The sequence below is a fragment of the Zophobas morio genome, unplaced genomic scaffold (assembly GCF_036711695.1).
Source record: "Zophobas morio isolate AGI-343-1 ecotype UQ-CSIRO unplaced genomic scaffold, CSIRO_AGI_Zmor_V1 ptg000024l, whole genome shotgun sequence".
Lineage (NCBI taxonomy): Eukaryota > Metazoa > Arthropoda > Insecta > Coleoptera > Tenebrionidae > Zophobas > Zophobas morio.
In genome coordinates this window covers 12921673-12939157 of record NW_026972129.1, presented here as the reverse complement: position 1 = coordinate 12939157, position 17485 = coordinate 12921673, and the positions used below count along the sequence as shown (strand labels likewise).

At 31.2% G+C, this 17485-nt stretch overlaps 1 protein-coding gene across 3 annotated transcripts in view; it reads right to left on the bottom strand.

The window, feature by feature from the left end:
• Positions 1-17485, bottom strand: part of LOC135135261 (hepatic leukemia factor) — a 124902-nt gene that overhangs the window by 71633 nt on the left and 35784 nt on the right. For 2 of the 3 annotated variants that reach the window (XM_064064288.1, XM_064064289.1), the window contains exon 1: positions 2880-3163. The exons of the other annotated variant lie outside the window; for it this stretch is intronic. In XM_064064288.1, coding sequence (XP_063920358.1) covers positions 2880-3153 — 274 coding nt within the window. In that variant the 5' untranslated portion in view covers positions 3154-3163. Of the gene's footprint in view, positions 1-2879; positions 3164-17485 lie in introns of those variants that run through there. 3 annotated transcript variants of the gene reach the window in all.

Sequence of the window (17485 nt, the reverse complement as noted above, 5' to 3'; positions counted from 1 at the left end):
CATACAAATAAAAAGAAAATAATTACAACCACGATTGTAGATCATCTTCGAAAAGGCAAACTCCTGAAACGACAATTTAAAAAGAAATTCTCCTTGTTCTGGTACACCAACAGGAATACAAAAATTTAAGAATTGTAGGAAAAAAAATAACTGGCAGTTAAAACAGTTTCTCGGAAAAGTATAAAAATTGAATACGGTCATTTATAGTTTGTAATGTGCTAGTTTTGCAATGCTATCAGCTCAATTACATACATAATATGCTGTGAATGTCTTACCCTGTTGAATTAAATTCACATTTTTCAAGAAGAGACTTTTTGGAATCTTAGCTTTCGTAAAGAAGAAACCCACCAAATTTAATTCAATAAATCAATTGCAATGATTTTGTAACAAATACATATCTACAATCACCAGCAAAGGACGCAGAAAGCTTTAGTTCGTTAACGACTTTGGCTTAATAAGCTTTCTGCAGGGGATACCCCTAATAAAATTCAATTGGTTGCTAGGCCAAGAGCCATAATTTTTTGTGGGAGATCTTCTCAGGCACGCGGATTTATCGCACCCCACTTGCAAAAATTACCACAAGCTTAGTGGCAATTAGCAATATTTTTCGTACGAGACTAAAACGATATTTTTAAACTCACTTACTATCGGTCTCTAAAAAAACGTTCAACAATCTACAACGAAAAATGTTACAAGATTTCACCGATAAGCTTGGGTATCTAAAAGCATGAAGACTACAAACTTGTGGTAAAAAAAATATTTTCCAACAAAACCTTCACTTCAAATGCGGAAATAAGATGAAAGTAATGCCTAAATCATCTGTAAAACTATTCAGTTATGAAGTATTTATGGTACGATTAATAATCAAATTGCAGATGAGTTATTATTATTAGCACATAGATTTAGTTAGGCGTTATAATTAATCGAGTACTAAATTCAAACATGAATGTACTGATGAATTAATTGTAATCTTAAGTATTCAAAAGGCATACTACAAACGCATTATAAATGTCGTTTCTCACTCAATTTAGTTATGTATTTTTGCGTTGGGTATTTTGTTACAATAATTACTCTTAAATGGTTTAAAATCTTCGTCTTCATCAATTTTTTCAAAAGATGCCTGTAAGAGCTACGTATTTTATACACCGCTTATAAAAGCACGAAATATTAAGTTTAAAATTCATAATAACAAAACATTTAATTTCAAGAAAAAGCAGTCATTTACAAATTAATAATTCTCATAATCAGTAAATCATTGATTAAAAAACATTATATGATTGATCCTTGATTTTCTGTGAGATTTTTATCAATCATTGAAAAAAATCTCACAGCAGATATTTAATTCTGAAGGAACATGGATTAATACAAATTTATAAAAAATGTCGGCCAATTTATTCTGAAAAGACAGTATGTACGGACACACCGTTAGGAATATAAAACATAAATTTTAGCAAAATACTATAAACACTTAACTAAATTTCACAGTTTGCGATAACTGAAAATATTCGGCAAAAAGTATATTTATATAAATTGTGAGCATGCTTTCACCATATCTACGTTTCATTGTATAAAAAACACTAAAAAAAGTAATATATGTATCTAAACAAACTACCGAAACGCATGTTTTTGCCATGATTATTTCACACTGATTGTAACAAATGGAATATGTAAGAGCGTTGTCTAAAATGTATAATACTTTTAAAGCAACACATCAAAATATTTAGAAAGCTTAATGATTTTCATAAATATATAATCAAAAAACGTTAATGCAATTTTTCTAAATAGTTCTGATATCATAAATGGCCTGAAATAGAGCATTTATATGTATTATGATCTTAGTGTTATTGTTATTATTATTATAGTTATCTACAATTCATGGATTATGTTATTCTCCTATTGCTTAATAAATGTATAGTTTTGCAAGTACTAAAAATATTGCAGACAGAGAAGAGCCTTTCAAGAAAGTAAAAATTCAACATAGAAATAAATCAATTATAATTTTCTTTCATTTCGCCCAACGTATAAGCAGGTCTCAGTACATTAAAATGAACCTCAAAGTTAATATTTTGAACAATTTAGCATCTAGTAAAATTTAAAACGATGGAAATACGAGTAATAAAATAAATTAAAATAAACTAGTACTGAAGAAAGCATGGTAAACTTACCACAGTAACGTAAAAAACACAGCAGGAACGATGTTACAAATTTTGGAAAACGATCTACGCCGTCACAACCGTGCGTTGTATTTATGTAATATGTTGGTAATGTAACGGTTACAAATCGACTAAAAAATTATTGCATTGTGTTCTTAACGTACCTCGTGGGTAGGTAAACAAACAAAGCACATTTTGGCGATCACTCCATACAGCTTCGAGTCTAATTTATGATGCAATTGGAAGTCTTCTAAATTTATAAAATCAAACGTCTTGAATTGTATGACGTTGATTTTTTTTTATTTTATAAAAATGCACTCGATGGATGTCATGATAATACCTGGCGAAATATTCAAGCAATTCGAACTTCGTGAAATTGCACATTTCTTCGAACACTTTGACGACAGCGAAATTAAATTAGAAAATCACACCTCCGCATTAAGCAACTCAATAGAATAATGAAAAAAACCCAAACACTTTCAACAGGTACCATCAAAAAGAATCCACATCCATTAGCACTTTGTTTAAAAACCTCAAGAATGAAAATAAGCAGCGCTCCGCCAATCAACAGGTGGTGCTGGTCACCGTTATCACACCGCAAAAAGCGCCTCTGATCTTTACATGGCAGTCGAAAAAGCGCGAGAAAAAGTGAAAAACTCCCGATAAGATAATCGCGTAATAGGCAATAATCCTTCTGGCAGAAGAGGAACTCGTCAAGCGTCGTACCGTTCATGTAGACGTGCTGCCTCCACAGCTGCTGGTACTGCGTCCAGCGGTCGTCCTGGGCCTGGACGTGGGTGAGTGTGCCCTGCATCACCCCCACGGGCACCTGGTGCGCCCCTACGCCGGGGGCGGCTGGCGGCGGCGGCAACTGGTACTCCATTCTCTGCGCTTCCTTCACCGGTACCACAAAACTCATGTTATAACATGCTAACTGCAGCCCGGCACTACCGTAACACTGCTGAGCGCTCTTCTGCGAGCCGGAAGAGCAACTGGACATGAAGCAGGGCCCGCGGACTCCGTGCTGAGTGAATGGGCGGCCGGCGCGGGTGGGGGCCACTCTCGGTTTCGCAAATGCCGGAAACTACCGGCACTCTCTGCAATTGTTTGTTGTTGTTCTTTCTCTGTTTGGCTTCCCGTTACGTCGTTATCACGAGGTGATTAATTCGACGATTGTAGGTGCGGAATCGCGGGATGAAGCGAAGAAGACGCCGACGTTCTCACACACTTTTGACCATTGTTTCTGGGAGATTTTGGCACCGGAGGAGCACTTTCACTTCGCCCGAATTTACGGAGCGAGTTCTCAGGCTCGGAATGAGTCTGTATGTGTGCTGTTACGTAAGATTTCGCTCAAATACGATTTACGAAATTCTGCTTTCCTTATGATCATTCATTATTAATTTATTTAACTTTATTTTCACTTGTTTAAGCCTGAAAAATTATTTTCTCGGAGACGATATAAATCAAAGTTTGGAAAATTGTTTACACAGAACTTCCTTCGCCTCCGAAGCACAAAAAACAATAAATATCGCATGAGCATATCAGCAGGGCGAATGTTTATTTGATAATAATATTTTGAGATGGCGTCATCAAATTACATACTGATAAACACATTACTTTTGATACCCTTTTGACATACTCGGAAAATTGGGTGAAATTTTTCCCAGATAATCAATAAAATAAATCGATTCATATATTAATTTCTTTGAGGCAGTCTACGAATAATCAACTACAAAATAAAATTATTTAAACATGTACGGTGTACAAGTCAATTTTTTCAAATGAAATGTCTTAATATATTTTTAGACATTCTAACTGACATCTTCTTAGGCTTTATAACGAGGAGAGTGGAATAAAATTTCTTGTTCCAACCTCCTCGTTTTATAACCAGTTTATTTTTGAAATTCTAATGCGACGTTATTCCATTTCTCTTGAAATTTTTAAGCAATGCCAATGGAAGGATTCACATTTTTTTAATCTATGTTACAAGATTTTGTGATGATAAAAATAAATTTTCAAATTTTCAAATATCGCTATTTCATTTTTTTTTTTTAATAATAATGAAAAAACTTTCAGAGTTTAAAAAATATATTTTTGTAGTCACTGCTACACGTGTTTCGGTACACAGTACCGTCTTCAGGCAGAAGTTTCTCTTCTTTTTTCATTATTATTAAAATTAATATGGAGTTTAAACACGTATCAGCCTCATCAATACAAACATCGCTATTTCAGTTTAATCAAATGCTGCAGCCTGTATTTTATTGCTGCATCTGGATTATTGTTTTCCCTCTTTTTTGTTTCGTATTTTCTGTATACTTCACTTGATAATTATTGCGATTTTTTATTTTTTTAAGAGACACCGACATATTGCAAAAGAGAACAACAAATAGAGTAAGATGGAGTAATAACATACGGACTGTTTTATTTGAATAAACTGAAATATCAATATTTAAAAATTGTACAGTTTTAAAATTTTTTTATAAAGACTCTGTATAAGATTAAAATTTCATTTAATTAATACCTCAACAAAATTTCCGTTTATTTTTCTATAAAATACTACTACATACGTCTTAAAAGTTACATTTTTGTGATCCCTTGCATTACTAAAAAAATTTCAATAAAAGTGTAATAAGGTGGCAACGTAATTTCAAAAACAAACAATATTCATATATTAAAAAAAAACTGTTACATGTTAAGCCTCAAAAACAAAACACTCTGAATAGTCGAAAATAATTTTAATAAATGGTACTCAAAGAACCATAGAACTTCAGTCTATGACTTTTTTCCTATATCTATTAATAATAATTAGTGAGATATCGATGATCGCGCACTTAGTGACTCACCCTGTATATTTAGCACATTTAGAAATTAATTACATATTGTGTTATTTAGGTAAACGTATGAGAATTAATCTTTTTTCCTACCCCCTTAAGGGCACTTTGTGTAAATATGGACATGGAATATGGTTAATCATAAAATAGTGAGTTTTTTTATTGTTAGAGTTTTGTTTTACAAATAGACCCTTTTTGATAAAATTGAAAACACAAATCGGTTAATACATTCATTGTTCAAATAGTAGTTTCAGTGTTTGTTTTTTCCCAAAATTTTTACCATTTTGAATTTCACAGGTCAATAAAGTTTTAGTCGTTACAAAAATAACATTCTAATTCAGATCAAATTCGATTCCACTTAGTAGCAGTGATTTCTAGTAATTCAGATTCATTTCGATTTTACAATAGTGTTTCATAAGTTCAAAAAGAATTCCTGTGAATCTATGTCAAGCCAAATTTTATTTTTAGTGTATCTTAAAGCAAAACTGAAATATAATCAATCTAACAATTATTTTCGCCTGAGTGAACATAAAAACTAACTGTAGTATTATTGTTAGTTATTCATGTATGCTGTAGGAATATTAACAACCTTTGCTTCAAATATGTTCGTTGTTGTTTTGTTTTTTCTTGTTGAACACATTTGTCCGACTTCTTTAATTATTTGGATATAGTATTTCTATTTGGTAGATACACTGATTTTAACTTTGATATTATTTCAAAATCTTCATGAAATTCACAAATTTTACGATCAACAAAGCAGCTAATACAAAATGTGCATTTGCTAACAATGAAAATTAGAAATAATAATTGTGATTTTAAGTTCCACTGGAAATGATAATGTGGGAACCAAATTTTTTTTTTAATAGTTATTTAAAAGGTCTTAAAAATAGGTGCTTTAGAAAAAGAATTTGAAAAAAAAATAAAAAGGCTCTTCCTAGAATAAATAAAATGAAGTAGTTTATGAACCTCTTTTGAAAAACAGCCAGAACAAAGAATTCTAAAAGATAAGCAAATATTTATTCAAGCACTAGAACTTACACTCAATCCGTAAATTTAATGTAGCACTAGACGTGACAATCAATAACTTGATAGAATTTTAGGAAAATTAATTAAATAGATTTTCATATGCATTTTTGAGACATCCGTATAAGCAGTTCTGAAGAGTAAAGTTCAAACTAACGTTATGAGACACATCTGAATACTAAGAAATATTTTGTTATTTGACTTTTCATGACTTTCAAGATTTTTTTATTCGTCTTGTGAGGCACACATCACATACTAATACTGATTTAGTAAAACGTATAGTAAAGAGAATCACAAGGTCACTCTTTTTGCATCTACATAATGCCAAAAATCAAATTTTATATTTGTGAATTTACGTTAAAATTTTGAGGTCCTGACCGGTTTATTACCATGTCTATAGGAAATAAGTTTGTGAAGAAATAAGAAAGGTGGTAATTCCACATAAAAACGAAGTTTGTCTTCATTTCCGGCAAAACTGGAAGTACTATTACTATTATAATTTGCTTTTTTCCAGACTTACTTCCTATATAGACAACTGAGATGAAACATTATTTAAATATCTTTATTTAATGCAAAGTTGGTCCCCTTTAAACTTTTTGTTTTGCAATTGATCCACTAATATATAAAAAGTTAAAAATTAGCCGTTAGTTTATGGAAGCTTACCGTTAAAAACTAACACGACAGTAACCAGTTTTAATACAAAAAGTGTTTACGTCGTAATAGTGGATGCCTGCAAATCCATGCATAATTTGTAATAATAATAATAATCATTAAGGTACCAGTTGCGCAACGGTCGAACAAAGACTGCATTTTTTTTTTTTTTTCTAAAAACAACAATAAATTAATAATTAATTTTGCTTCTCTTCATGTCTGCGGTCTTACTACTTGAAAACTATAACTAAAAAATCAGTTAAAAACCATAAGGTATATTAAACTTTTGACACTAAATCCCTGATTTTTTAACATTTTTATAAATTTCGCAGTGCAGAAGTCGAGGAACTTTGGATTTTTCTTGCACAATATTTTCGACTTGTGTTATCAATAACTTAGTTAATAATTAGTCATTACTCATTACATACCGCCACCACGCTGATAAAATCTTGCAAATTAATTCTAATAAACCCTGTATATATATTTTTTTTAATTTGTTCGTCGTACTGTACAACCGCATAATACATATTAACAGAACTGGTAAAATAAAACAATAAAGAAAAAACTGAATACATGTATATGTATTTGTGTACACCGGACCACGATCACGAGCCTGTATGCATAAAAATTTGAAAAAAAACGTATTTTACGATCCGTATGAAAGTAGTTAGTAACAATAAATAAGACTGACTCCACTCATCCTGAATTTCTTGTTTTGAGATTGTTTTGGAACATCTGATTAGCATAATCTACATCGCTACAGGTAGTTCTCTAATTTTTAACATATCGTTGCATTTGCAAAAACTAATTTGTATGTGTTTCAGAAATAAAATAACGCCCTCTTACCTTTATTTTGTTTATATTAAATAAAGCGCTTCTTGTGTGGTCTTGACAAGAAGCGATATTGTTCTTCGACAATCAACACTTTTTATCTTGCTAAATTTAAATATGAAAGTTCCTATTAAAATAATTTAAATAATCCTGCATATTGTAGGTGTTTAGATCCAATTAAGGTGAAATAAAAATCCCAATAGAATAAGTAAAATTCCATTTCGAATAAAACTCGCCAATTATTACTGTTTGTTTAGACAAAACTTTGTTATTTATACAAATGTGAACTTCAGAACTCGACTGTTTATCTATTCCTATCTGTTAGATTGAAGACGCGGAAAACAGTCAAACGAATAAAAAAATCGTTAATTTAATTTTTGGAGAATTTTTCGCCCTCAAGTTTTAGTAAGAATTATACTACCTCAGTCAGGCAGCAGTGATTTCTCGGATCAGATCAGACATCTACTTTGTTATTTTAATATTCTTCGGGGAAATACTCAAGGCCATTCTATTTTAAAACGATTAAAGTTGAACAAATAGAAAAAAGGTAAATTATTAAACCATTAAAGTAAAAAATTACTTAAGCTTTGTACACATCATACCAACTCATCTTCAAGCATAAAAAATCTTTAATATACTGGCCTACAATAAGCTGAAGTGTCCCCTAGCGGGTTCAAAACAATTTAGTAGGAGAGGTACTCGGCAAAAAATTTAATATTAAGAGTGCTTTCATAAAACAGATTGAACTGAAAGAAATGGCTATGATAAAACTCTCACAGGGGAAACTATGATGATGGATCTATTAGGAAAATGAAATTATCTTTGTAAAATGCACCACGATTACCATAAGACGGACATTTTCATAATAAACGGAAACTTAATACATATGACGAGACCGATGAATTATTAAAATATAGACCAATGATCTTAACAACAAGCGTACGATTCGCAATTATGATAAAATATTAGAAGATGATACCACACACGTCTCTAAAACGTGTTTGAGATGTTTTGCCGGCAAGGTCACCTGCACGGCCACAATAAAAATCGCCTAACAACAGTTTTATAAATATGTAACAAAGCACGATTTATTGCGACTTGGAAAAGAAATGGGAAAATTGTTTACTCCGGTAGTTTTCACCTACAAAATGATGCAGTGGTGTTTTTCGGTTATAACGTGGACATGTGAAAAAAAAGAAACATAGTTAAGTATACAGTCTAATTTTTTCACAATTAAAATTTCGCTCGTTTTGGTTTCTATAGGATGCTGATTCATCCTGGAGAAAAATTTTCTACAAAAAAAGTATCTTTCAGCTTTGTGAAGATTGTTGACAGTTATTATTATTCTTCCATTAAACTACATAATGTTAATCATTTTTATTGAATACAGAGGTAAGTTGAAGTTTTTTTTGTCAAAGATAATTCTATGGAATTCAATTATGCTAACTGATTCAGGATACGATATATGTTAATTATGGCTATAGTTCTCGCATAACGTTTTCTAAACATATTATTGCATTAATTTTCATCTACTTCATAAAAATTGTTTTCTTTTGTACTACGAAATGTGTCTCTTGGAGGAAGGGTCAACTTCACTAATTCATTGCTATTTCACTTAAACATGCTTATTTGATATGATCTTTTCATTGTTTCAAATTTATCTAGGATGTTACTGTACTGGAGCCATATACCTATAATGGAATGTACTTCAAAATTTCGTGATATTAACCAAACATTTTTTTTTTGCTATTCAGCTTTTATGTTTATCATAAAAACACTTTGAAATGTTTGAAATAAATGGCATACATTGTACGAGTAGCTTTATCTGTGGCGTGTGCATCCACATTTAGCTACCTTAACGCTACTAATAATTTAGCTTCAATTTAATCAACACTACAATGCAATGGTTCAAATTTAATGTCTTCGCCATTTGCTACTTTCTAAGTATCGTATTTATTTCTTTGTCACTTGTCTCAATAGATCCATTCCAAGAAACAAGCCTTAGAAAGCAAACTAAGTGGCAGGCAGAGAATTAGAAACTCACATAGTCAAAATTTTTGACAGAGTATTATTATATTACAGATAGTCAAATTGTCCGAAATTTAAATAACTCTTATTTAGACCCTCTCTAACCATATCTGTACAGTTTACGTGTCAACTATATTTTCTGTCTAGTTATAAATAATCGTGACACTAGCAGTGACCTGTAATAAATTTCCTTTTTATGGGCTAATGGGGCATGTTATGATTTTATTATTTTGGTGTTATGCAATTTAAACAAATCATTTAACTCTTATAATTTTATTTGCCCGATATAATGAAACTGTCCAGGAAAATGATAACGAAGGCTTTAAAAGTGATACTGTTATCGTCGAATTTGCTGACGTTTCGAAATGCTCACTTGCTATTCTCTTCTTGACAATGTTGGGACAAATATGGTTTGATATACACATTATAAACATTACCGTGAAAAAAATAGAAATTTGATATTAATATTATGAAATAAAAGCTAAACTTATATAACTAATTTAAAACAAATAAAATATTAATCGTCTGTCAAAAAACGTGCCTCGCTGCCAAAGGGCAATACATGTTGTTCAGTTTCTTTAAAAATGTATATAATAATAATAATAAATAACAATAACATTAATTTATTTATTTTCTGAAGATCTGTATAACATTTGTAACATATTTAAGAATTGACTGTCCACGCCAATAACATAAAAATACAAAATATGACAAAAATATTACCGGATATTCTATCTACGTAAAAAAAATCTCTTTAATACTTATGCGATCTTTCCGAACGTAAGCAAAGGAATTATTACAATCGAAATCATCGGGCGGCTTACTACTGTCATATTTTCTCGACATCATTATATTGTATAATTAATATGATCTAAATTTTATGAAATAATATACTCCTGTACTTGTGGTTTATGAACCTAGCTTGAACATTTATTGAAAATTTATATTCATAACGATTTATTAAAATTTGGTTGGTTAGTTAGTTGTTTTTATTTGTTTTTCTTAAAAAATCTTAGTTAGGCGGTATAATACAGCAGTACCCTGTGAAAGTAGTTTTAAACTCATTTTTTGAAAAATTCAGAAGAGCTGAATCAGTTAATCACGCTTCCTCAGTAAACGTGATTAATGAAAGTCTTGAACCACCTACTTACTAAAGTGTCTCTTTATAGATCAGATGCAAACGTACACTTTAAGGTAGACCCTAAACAAAAGATATAGCCGTAGAAAATTAATATGAACAAATTCATGCTATTTTTGATAACATTTTTTTACTAATTACCTAAATGAATTTCTTACTAGTTGCTAGAAAAGCTCAAACCCTATGAATTACGGCCCGATATTAATGATTTTTACTAATAAATAAATTCAGTTTTCAACAACCTTAATCACTTTCTAAAAACCTCCATTATATGCTTATTTACGAGTACATATACTTCAGAACATTGTTTACTAAAATTATTAATAAATTTAATCTTTTACAGCTTGCACATGCAAATCTCGATTTCTTGATACCACATTTACATCGACCGTACCTTGACAGACTGGAGGTCGTGCTGGACCCGAAGAATTATCACCTGATGGGTTATTATAGTAGGAAGGCACCCATTGTCTTCCTTGTTCCCATCCTGAGTAGGGCCCGCCAGGTTCGTCGTAAAACTGAGACCTGTTCTGATACTCATTCGATGGTGCACTCATTGCAATGTACCCATAATTATCCCGAGGCCAAACTGGGCCCGAAATGATTGAAGCACTGATTGAAGAAAAACTGTCACTAGTAAGCACGAAAATAGTTCGCTTGACAAGATCCTGGTGGAAAAACAACACATTACAGAAGATTTACAACAGTCATTCTATTTTCCGAAATGAAGAAAAGTTTGATGAATAAAGCATTAGCTCGATTAAACAAACATCAGGGATGAAATAAGATTGCCATTCCAGCATTTGACTTCCGGATTCATGATTTTTTTTAGGAAATATGGCTGCCAGTACTGATGCACAATAAACATTTTATTTTATACACTTCGTTATATCCATCAATCAACATTGAAACGAGCAAGTTATTTTGAAATATTCGTGACTAATTTCTCATTTCGTAATAAATAAAATAAACAAGTAAAGTCCTAATGCACAAACCATGCGACGCGACGATTTTATTAATAAATATGTGACAGGAGATATTTTATATCCTACACTATCCAATATAACTCAATTCTCTCATTAGACACGTTTTCTGCAGTGTGAGATAAAGTCGCTTTTGTTATAAAGGATTTATTGCTGCACTTCTTAAAAAGATGTCCAATATAAAATCGTAGGCGTGCTTACGTCTATTAAAATTAAATGCCTCTCGACTATCACCTGCGTATAAAATAAAGTATGTACATTGTGGTGCAAATGACTCTCACTGTGCCAACAATAACGAGAAATTTCACAAAAAATTAATACCATAGCTGCTGAAGACTGTGTTGAGATACCGTGTATGCCTTCCTGGTAGCATTTTTTTCTGAAATTTCTTTTTTTTTTTGTTGGAAGGGTAATTGTGATTTTGCACCACAATCCACAAAATATTATAAAATCAGATTCAAATATTTATGTTTTAATGGGTCTATTTTTTTTTTTTTCAAAAATACAGAAACGCGACTTTCAACTAAAGATTCTACTCCTCAGTCTCCTACTCCTGGGTGTGAGTAAAACAACTATCGACTACAAATGCTGAAAAGTCATTTATCCAACATTTTTTATTTAAAATCATATATCACTAGTTTAGAACAATTTATGAAACGAAAAATCTAAACCGTATCTAGTTTAGTATGGAATCTTCGTTGTCTAAGCAGGAAAATTTATAGTGTAAACATAGGGAAAACACATTCAAATTCTTTTTACTACCAATCATTTTCTGTTTACGTTTCTTATTAGTCTTAGTTTGACAACAGTAAGAAACACACACACTGGATTTAAATTCGGATTTCAGTTTTTTCAGGAAAACACTGCACTTACTGAAAATATCAAAAAAATCTCTTGCTCACTTTTGTGCTTATACAAAGATACACACTTTTTCACTAACACTTCAGTGAAAAAAATAATCGGAAAAACCAGTTAAATCCGATACAATTTCCTATATCAAATATTAAGTCCAATAAATGATTAACCAAATTCAATGAAAGTCACTAATACAAAGCTATTTCGACTATTTAATAAAAATCATAAGCGGTGTAATAAGTACCCCATTTTTTCAGGTAGTTTATTTATTTCCTGCCCCTTTATCATTTTCCATTTAAAATCAGATTAGTATTCAAAAACTTGATGATTCCGCTCACAGCTTAATCACTTTACAACCACATTTAAGCCAATTTTTTTTATAATGGAATTTAAAACCAACGCACGTGGAATAAAAGACAAAATAATTCTGTAAATACGAGACTATTTTAGTTTAAAATGTAAATTTGCTTTGGAAAACGTATAATATAATCTTAGAACTATCACCAACACACGTGACAAAGCTATTGCTGGAATGACAACCATTAAAAATGTAAATTTTAATCAGCTGCTCGATGTCATGACTTTAATAAATTAAAACAAACTGAAATGTTTTTAAATGTCGGTATTCTATACGTAGTGTACTGGACAAAACCGACTCCCACATAACATGAATAGATACTGTGTATATATTTATTTTTTTTCATTCTCTCAACGTGTGTAAATTTTCCCAACCAAAGTGAAAATTCCAAAGTGAGGCTAATGAATTAAACAAATTTGAACAGGCTCGTTTCCTAAGTTATATTTAGTGTTAAAGGCAGCTTAATGCGAAATGGGAAAACACAAAAACAAGTACAGAGAATTAAACAATTGAATTAAGCAAATGGAATCAATGACCACAACTAACAATCGCGCATGTTACGACAATGAAATTTTGGAATGCTACAACCCCGTTTGCTTAACAATCATAAATTTTCACACTAGTTTTTTAGCGGAACTGGATCACTCGTCAAAACACCACCGAAATTGCGGACTTATCAGCAAACACTGAATACAAAGACATGCCTCCAGGTGGAAGAGTCTGGGGGTGCAAGCACACCGGATCACACGTGGACGTCGGATTCACGTAGCCTGCAACGTGCCAGCGCCCGTGCCCGCTGAGGTTGCTAGGAAAGTTCTCGCTGCTATATTTACAAACACATTATAATGTATGTCAGTACTAAAAACATTTACATGCAATTGTAGACGGTGCATACGAAATTCATAGGATTAATGTACTCTTTAATATCTTGCCAACAGTTGATCTGCTGTATACACAAGTCACGTGTTAAACATAAGCGTCCATAAACGACTTCATACAGGGTGATGGTGCCTCCATGCTTCTCACTGCCGTGAAATGATCTTGGAAACCGTAAAAGATACGGGCAGGTTAAATTAGAAAAATGTTGCGTTCTTTTTTGTGCTGATCAATAAGTCGGGCGAGGGGGGCGGGGCAAAAGATTCCACGAGGTCTTGCAAAATGTTGGCACGCAAAATTTTGGATTTTCGCAAGGAAATATATTTCGTGGCCCTCCGTCGGATGTTTCCCATTTTGGAAAATTTGGATTTTGTGAATAATAAAGGAAGTGCCATTTTTGTTCTACAATTTACAAATATGTAGTTGATATATATATAAAAAAAAAACACTTTGTGTATGGTCATCATACCTTTTCCTTTAATAAAGGGAAATACATACTAAATGTTTCATGTCAAAATTTGTCTTCTACCTGGCTGCTTTTAAAATCAAATGTAATACCAAACGAAAAAAAAACACAATTCTTTTTGTTAACATAATTAAATAATTTTTAAATACAAGCCGATCCACAGAATCTTATAAAACACACATTCATAAAATGTGTTTAGGAGTACTCGTGTTCTTCCTGGAGATCTTAAAAAACCGTTTTTTATTAAAAGGGTTCGGTTTTTTTGTTTAAAAACATTGTTTTTGTTTTTTGGTGGTTTTTTTTTGTTGTTATAAACACTTAAATTAATAGTTTTAATTAAATAAGCGCTTGAAAAATACTGTTTTCCATAAATTATCAAGTTTTTTATTTAGTGGAGTCAAGGTTTCCTTAAAAATTTCAAAAATTTTAAAATTTGTCGTAGTCTCATCTTTAGGTTTAATTTTGAACTACTTGGACGAAATGAACAACGTGCCACCATAACATCATAACCTCAAAATTTTGAATACAGATTAGAACAAATTATTTTGTTGATACGTTTTATGGTACGGTTTTACATTTATATTTTATGCTGCAGTTGTCGGCATATTAATTACAGAATTTCATTAAAAATGATGTATTTGATTAATTTGTGTGCCGTTGTAAAATTTAAAAATTGTTGGTGTTTCTTACATTAGTCACATCAAACTTCTGAAAAATGTAACTGAAAAAAAAATTGCTCGAGGTTATTTCGTCCTCGAAGTGTCCGACAAATTCCGCTTCTTTAAAAAATCATAAAATTTCTCTGTTCTATTTTAAGCAGATAACCAACTTCGACTGTTTATGTTTATACTTCGAAAGAATTCCACTATTAGCATGTTCAGATTACAAGCATCAGCGGTTAAAAGAAAATGAAATTTGATTGATTTTGTCTCCTCAAGGCATAAGAGAGAACTGATTAATTAATTAAGTTTTTCTCAAAAACACTCATAAATTTGAAAAATCTTCTGCAAAATTGTGAGAAAAAGATGATAAATATTTGCAAGATTTCACAGCATTCGGTTTTTGCAGTTTCCAATTTAAATTGTAAAATATTGTTATATTTTTTTTCCAAAAATATGAATGACGAGGATAAAAACTCAACTCGCATTCATAAATCACACATACAGGAGCATTTTATTTTATAAAATTTAATCAGCAGAATCGTAAAATGACGTCATCATTTTTTGGGAGACCATAAACGAATAAATTTTGATTAACGATTTATCATGCTTCCTATAATCTTAAAGCGTTTGCAAAATTTGAGAGCTTTCAGATTTGCAATTTCAAAATTGAATTTTAAAATAAAATTTTGAATTTTTTCTCAAAAATCTGGATGTCTTCTGTAAGAATTCAACATGGATTCTCAAATCACACAGGTATGTATTTCTATAAAATTTAATGAATTTAATTCAGCAAAATTGGAAAAGGGCCTAAACGAAAAAATTATGATTAACGATTTATCATTCCTAGGATAACCTTAAAACACAAATTCTCAGAATATTCAATTTTACGATTTCAAAATTAAATTGTAGGATGCTATTAAACAATTTTGATTTTTTCCAAAAAATCTGGATATCTAGGGTAAAAACTCGACACGGATTGATAAATCACACATTCAGGAGTATGTAATTCGAAAAAATCCAATAAAAATCTGGACAGACGGCAGACAGACAGACAAACGGAAACTGGCGAGCTACTTTTTTGTATACTAGGGGCATGAATCGTCGAAAAAACATAAAAGTGGCCAGTCGTCCAATCGATTACCATACTTCCTTAGCTTATGCTTATAGTAATAATTAAAACAAAAAAAAAACACGTCTCATATTTTAAACCAATTAAAACAAACCATTTTTTATTCTCTAACATCTCTAGTCACAAATAACTATTCTGTGAATGACGAAAATATCACTGAAAAAGGCAATTTTCTTCCCATTGAAAAACGACTTCCATTGTTCACATTTTAATTATTCAATTGATTCTGCAAAGGTAAGCAATGCAATTGATTCGCTTATTATTATTTGTTAAACATCTGATATCAGACTTTCTAGAAAAATAAAAATATATAATTAATACCCAAATTTTTTTTGACGAATAACAAAAAACGGGGTGAAGAGTCAGTGTTAAAATCCTTTTTTTTATTTTTTATCAAGTCACATGTGTAGAAGCATACATTTTAAATAGGATGTACTTTGCAAAATTTTGGGATGACGTCATCAAAATTTTTCTTCGTGTTTTACCATTTATGCCATATTCTTTAAGCACATCTAAAATTTTACAGAGCTCAGTTTAGTAATTTCGAAGATTATCTGCGTAACAGAAGTCACAAAAACGATAGACAGACGGAAACGAGGGACCTGCTGTTTAATATTTTAGAAATTATGAAACGTCGAGAAAACATGAACTTACCCTTTTTCTGCAGAGACCGTATTACATTCTCAAAATATGCTTAGAAGAAATTGTGAATGACACTCAAGTTTGAATACTGGAAATTCGAATGAACATACACAGTGTGTTTGAAATAAAGTACATACATTGAAATATGATGGCTAAATAGATATTTTTTCATAGAGACAAGTTACTTTTGTTTTTAAACAATGTGCATTCACAAATTAAAACTATTTGTTACTTTTTTTCCCATAATTACGTCATTTTATTTAAACATCAATTACCAATTTTCTGTGGTACCGATTATACACAAATGTTAACAGATAAACTTAAAAGGTTTCTTAAACAACTTTTTTAAAAAACAATTTGTACACATACATACAAGTTCAAAATTTCTGATCATCAAGCATTTTATTACTAAGATACTAAACTTTTCATTCTTGTATTTAAACAACTCAAAAGTCAAAAAAAAATGGCCGACAAACATAGTAAGGACATTACGTTTGTGCACTAATAAACTTTTATGGCCTTGTTAGTGTCATTTAGACTAACAATGGTAGAGCAACCTTCATATAGGGATCTTTGTCGATCGACGCCTGCCGCTTTGAAATTTGCGCAAATTGCAGGGTTGTATTAAGGAAGACGATGGGGCAGATAAATAATAAAAAAGATAATTTGATGATATTGAAAATCAACTAAATACGACCTACGAAAATAGCAACAAGTTAATATTCTATGACTCTAAGTGACCTTGCAGATATCTTAGTTAAATTCGTTACACAATAGAACAGATCCGTCCCTGTTCACCATTTGTCCACTCACAAGCTTCGACCGAGAATATGTAATTAATGGTTTTTACGGTTTATGG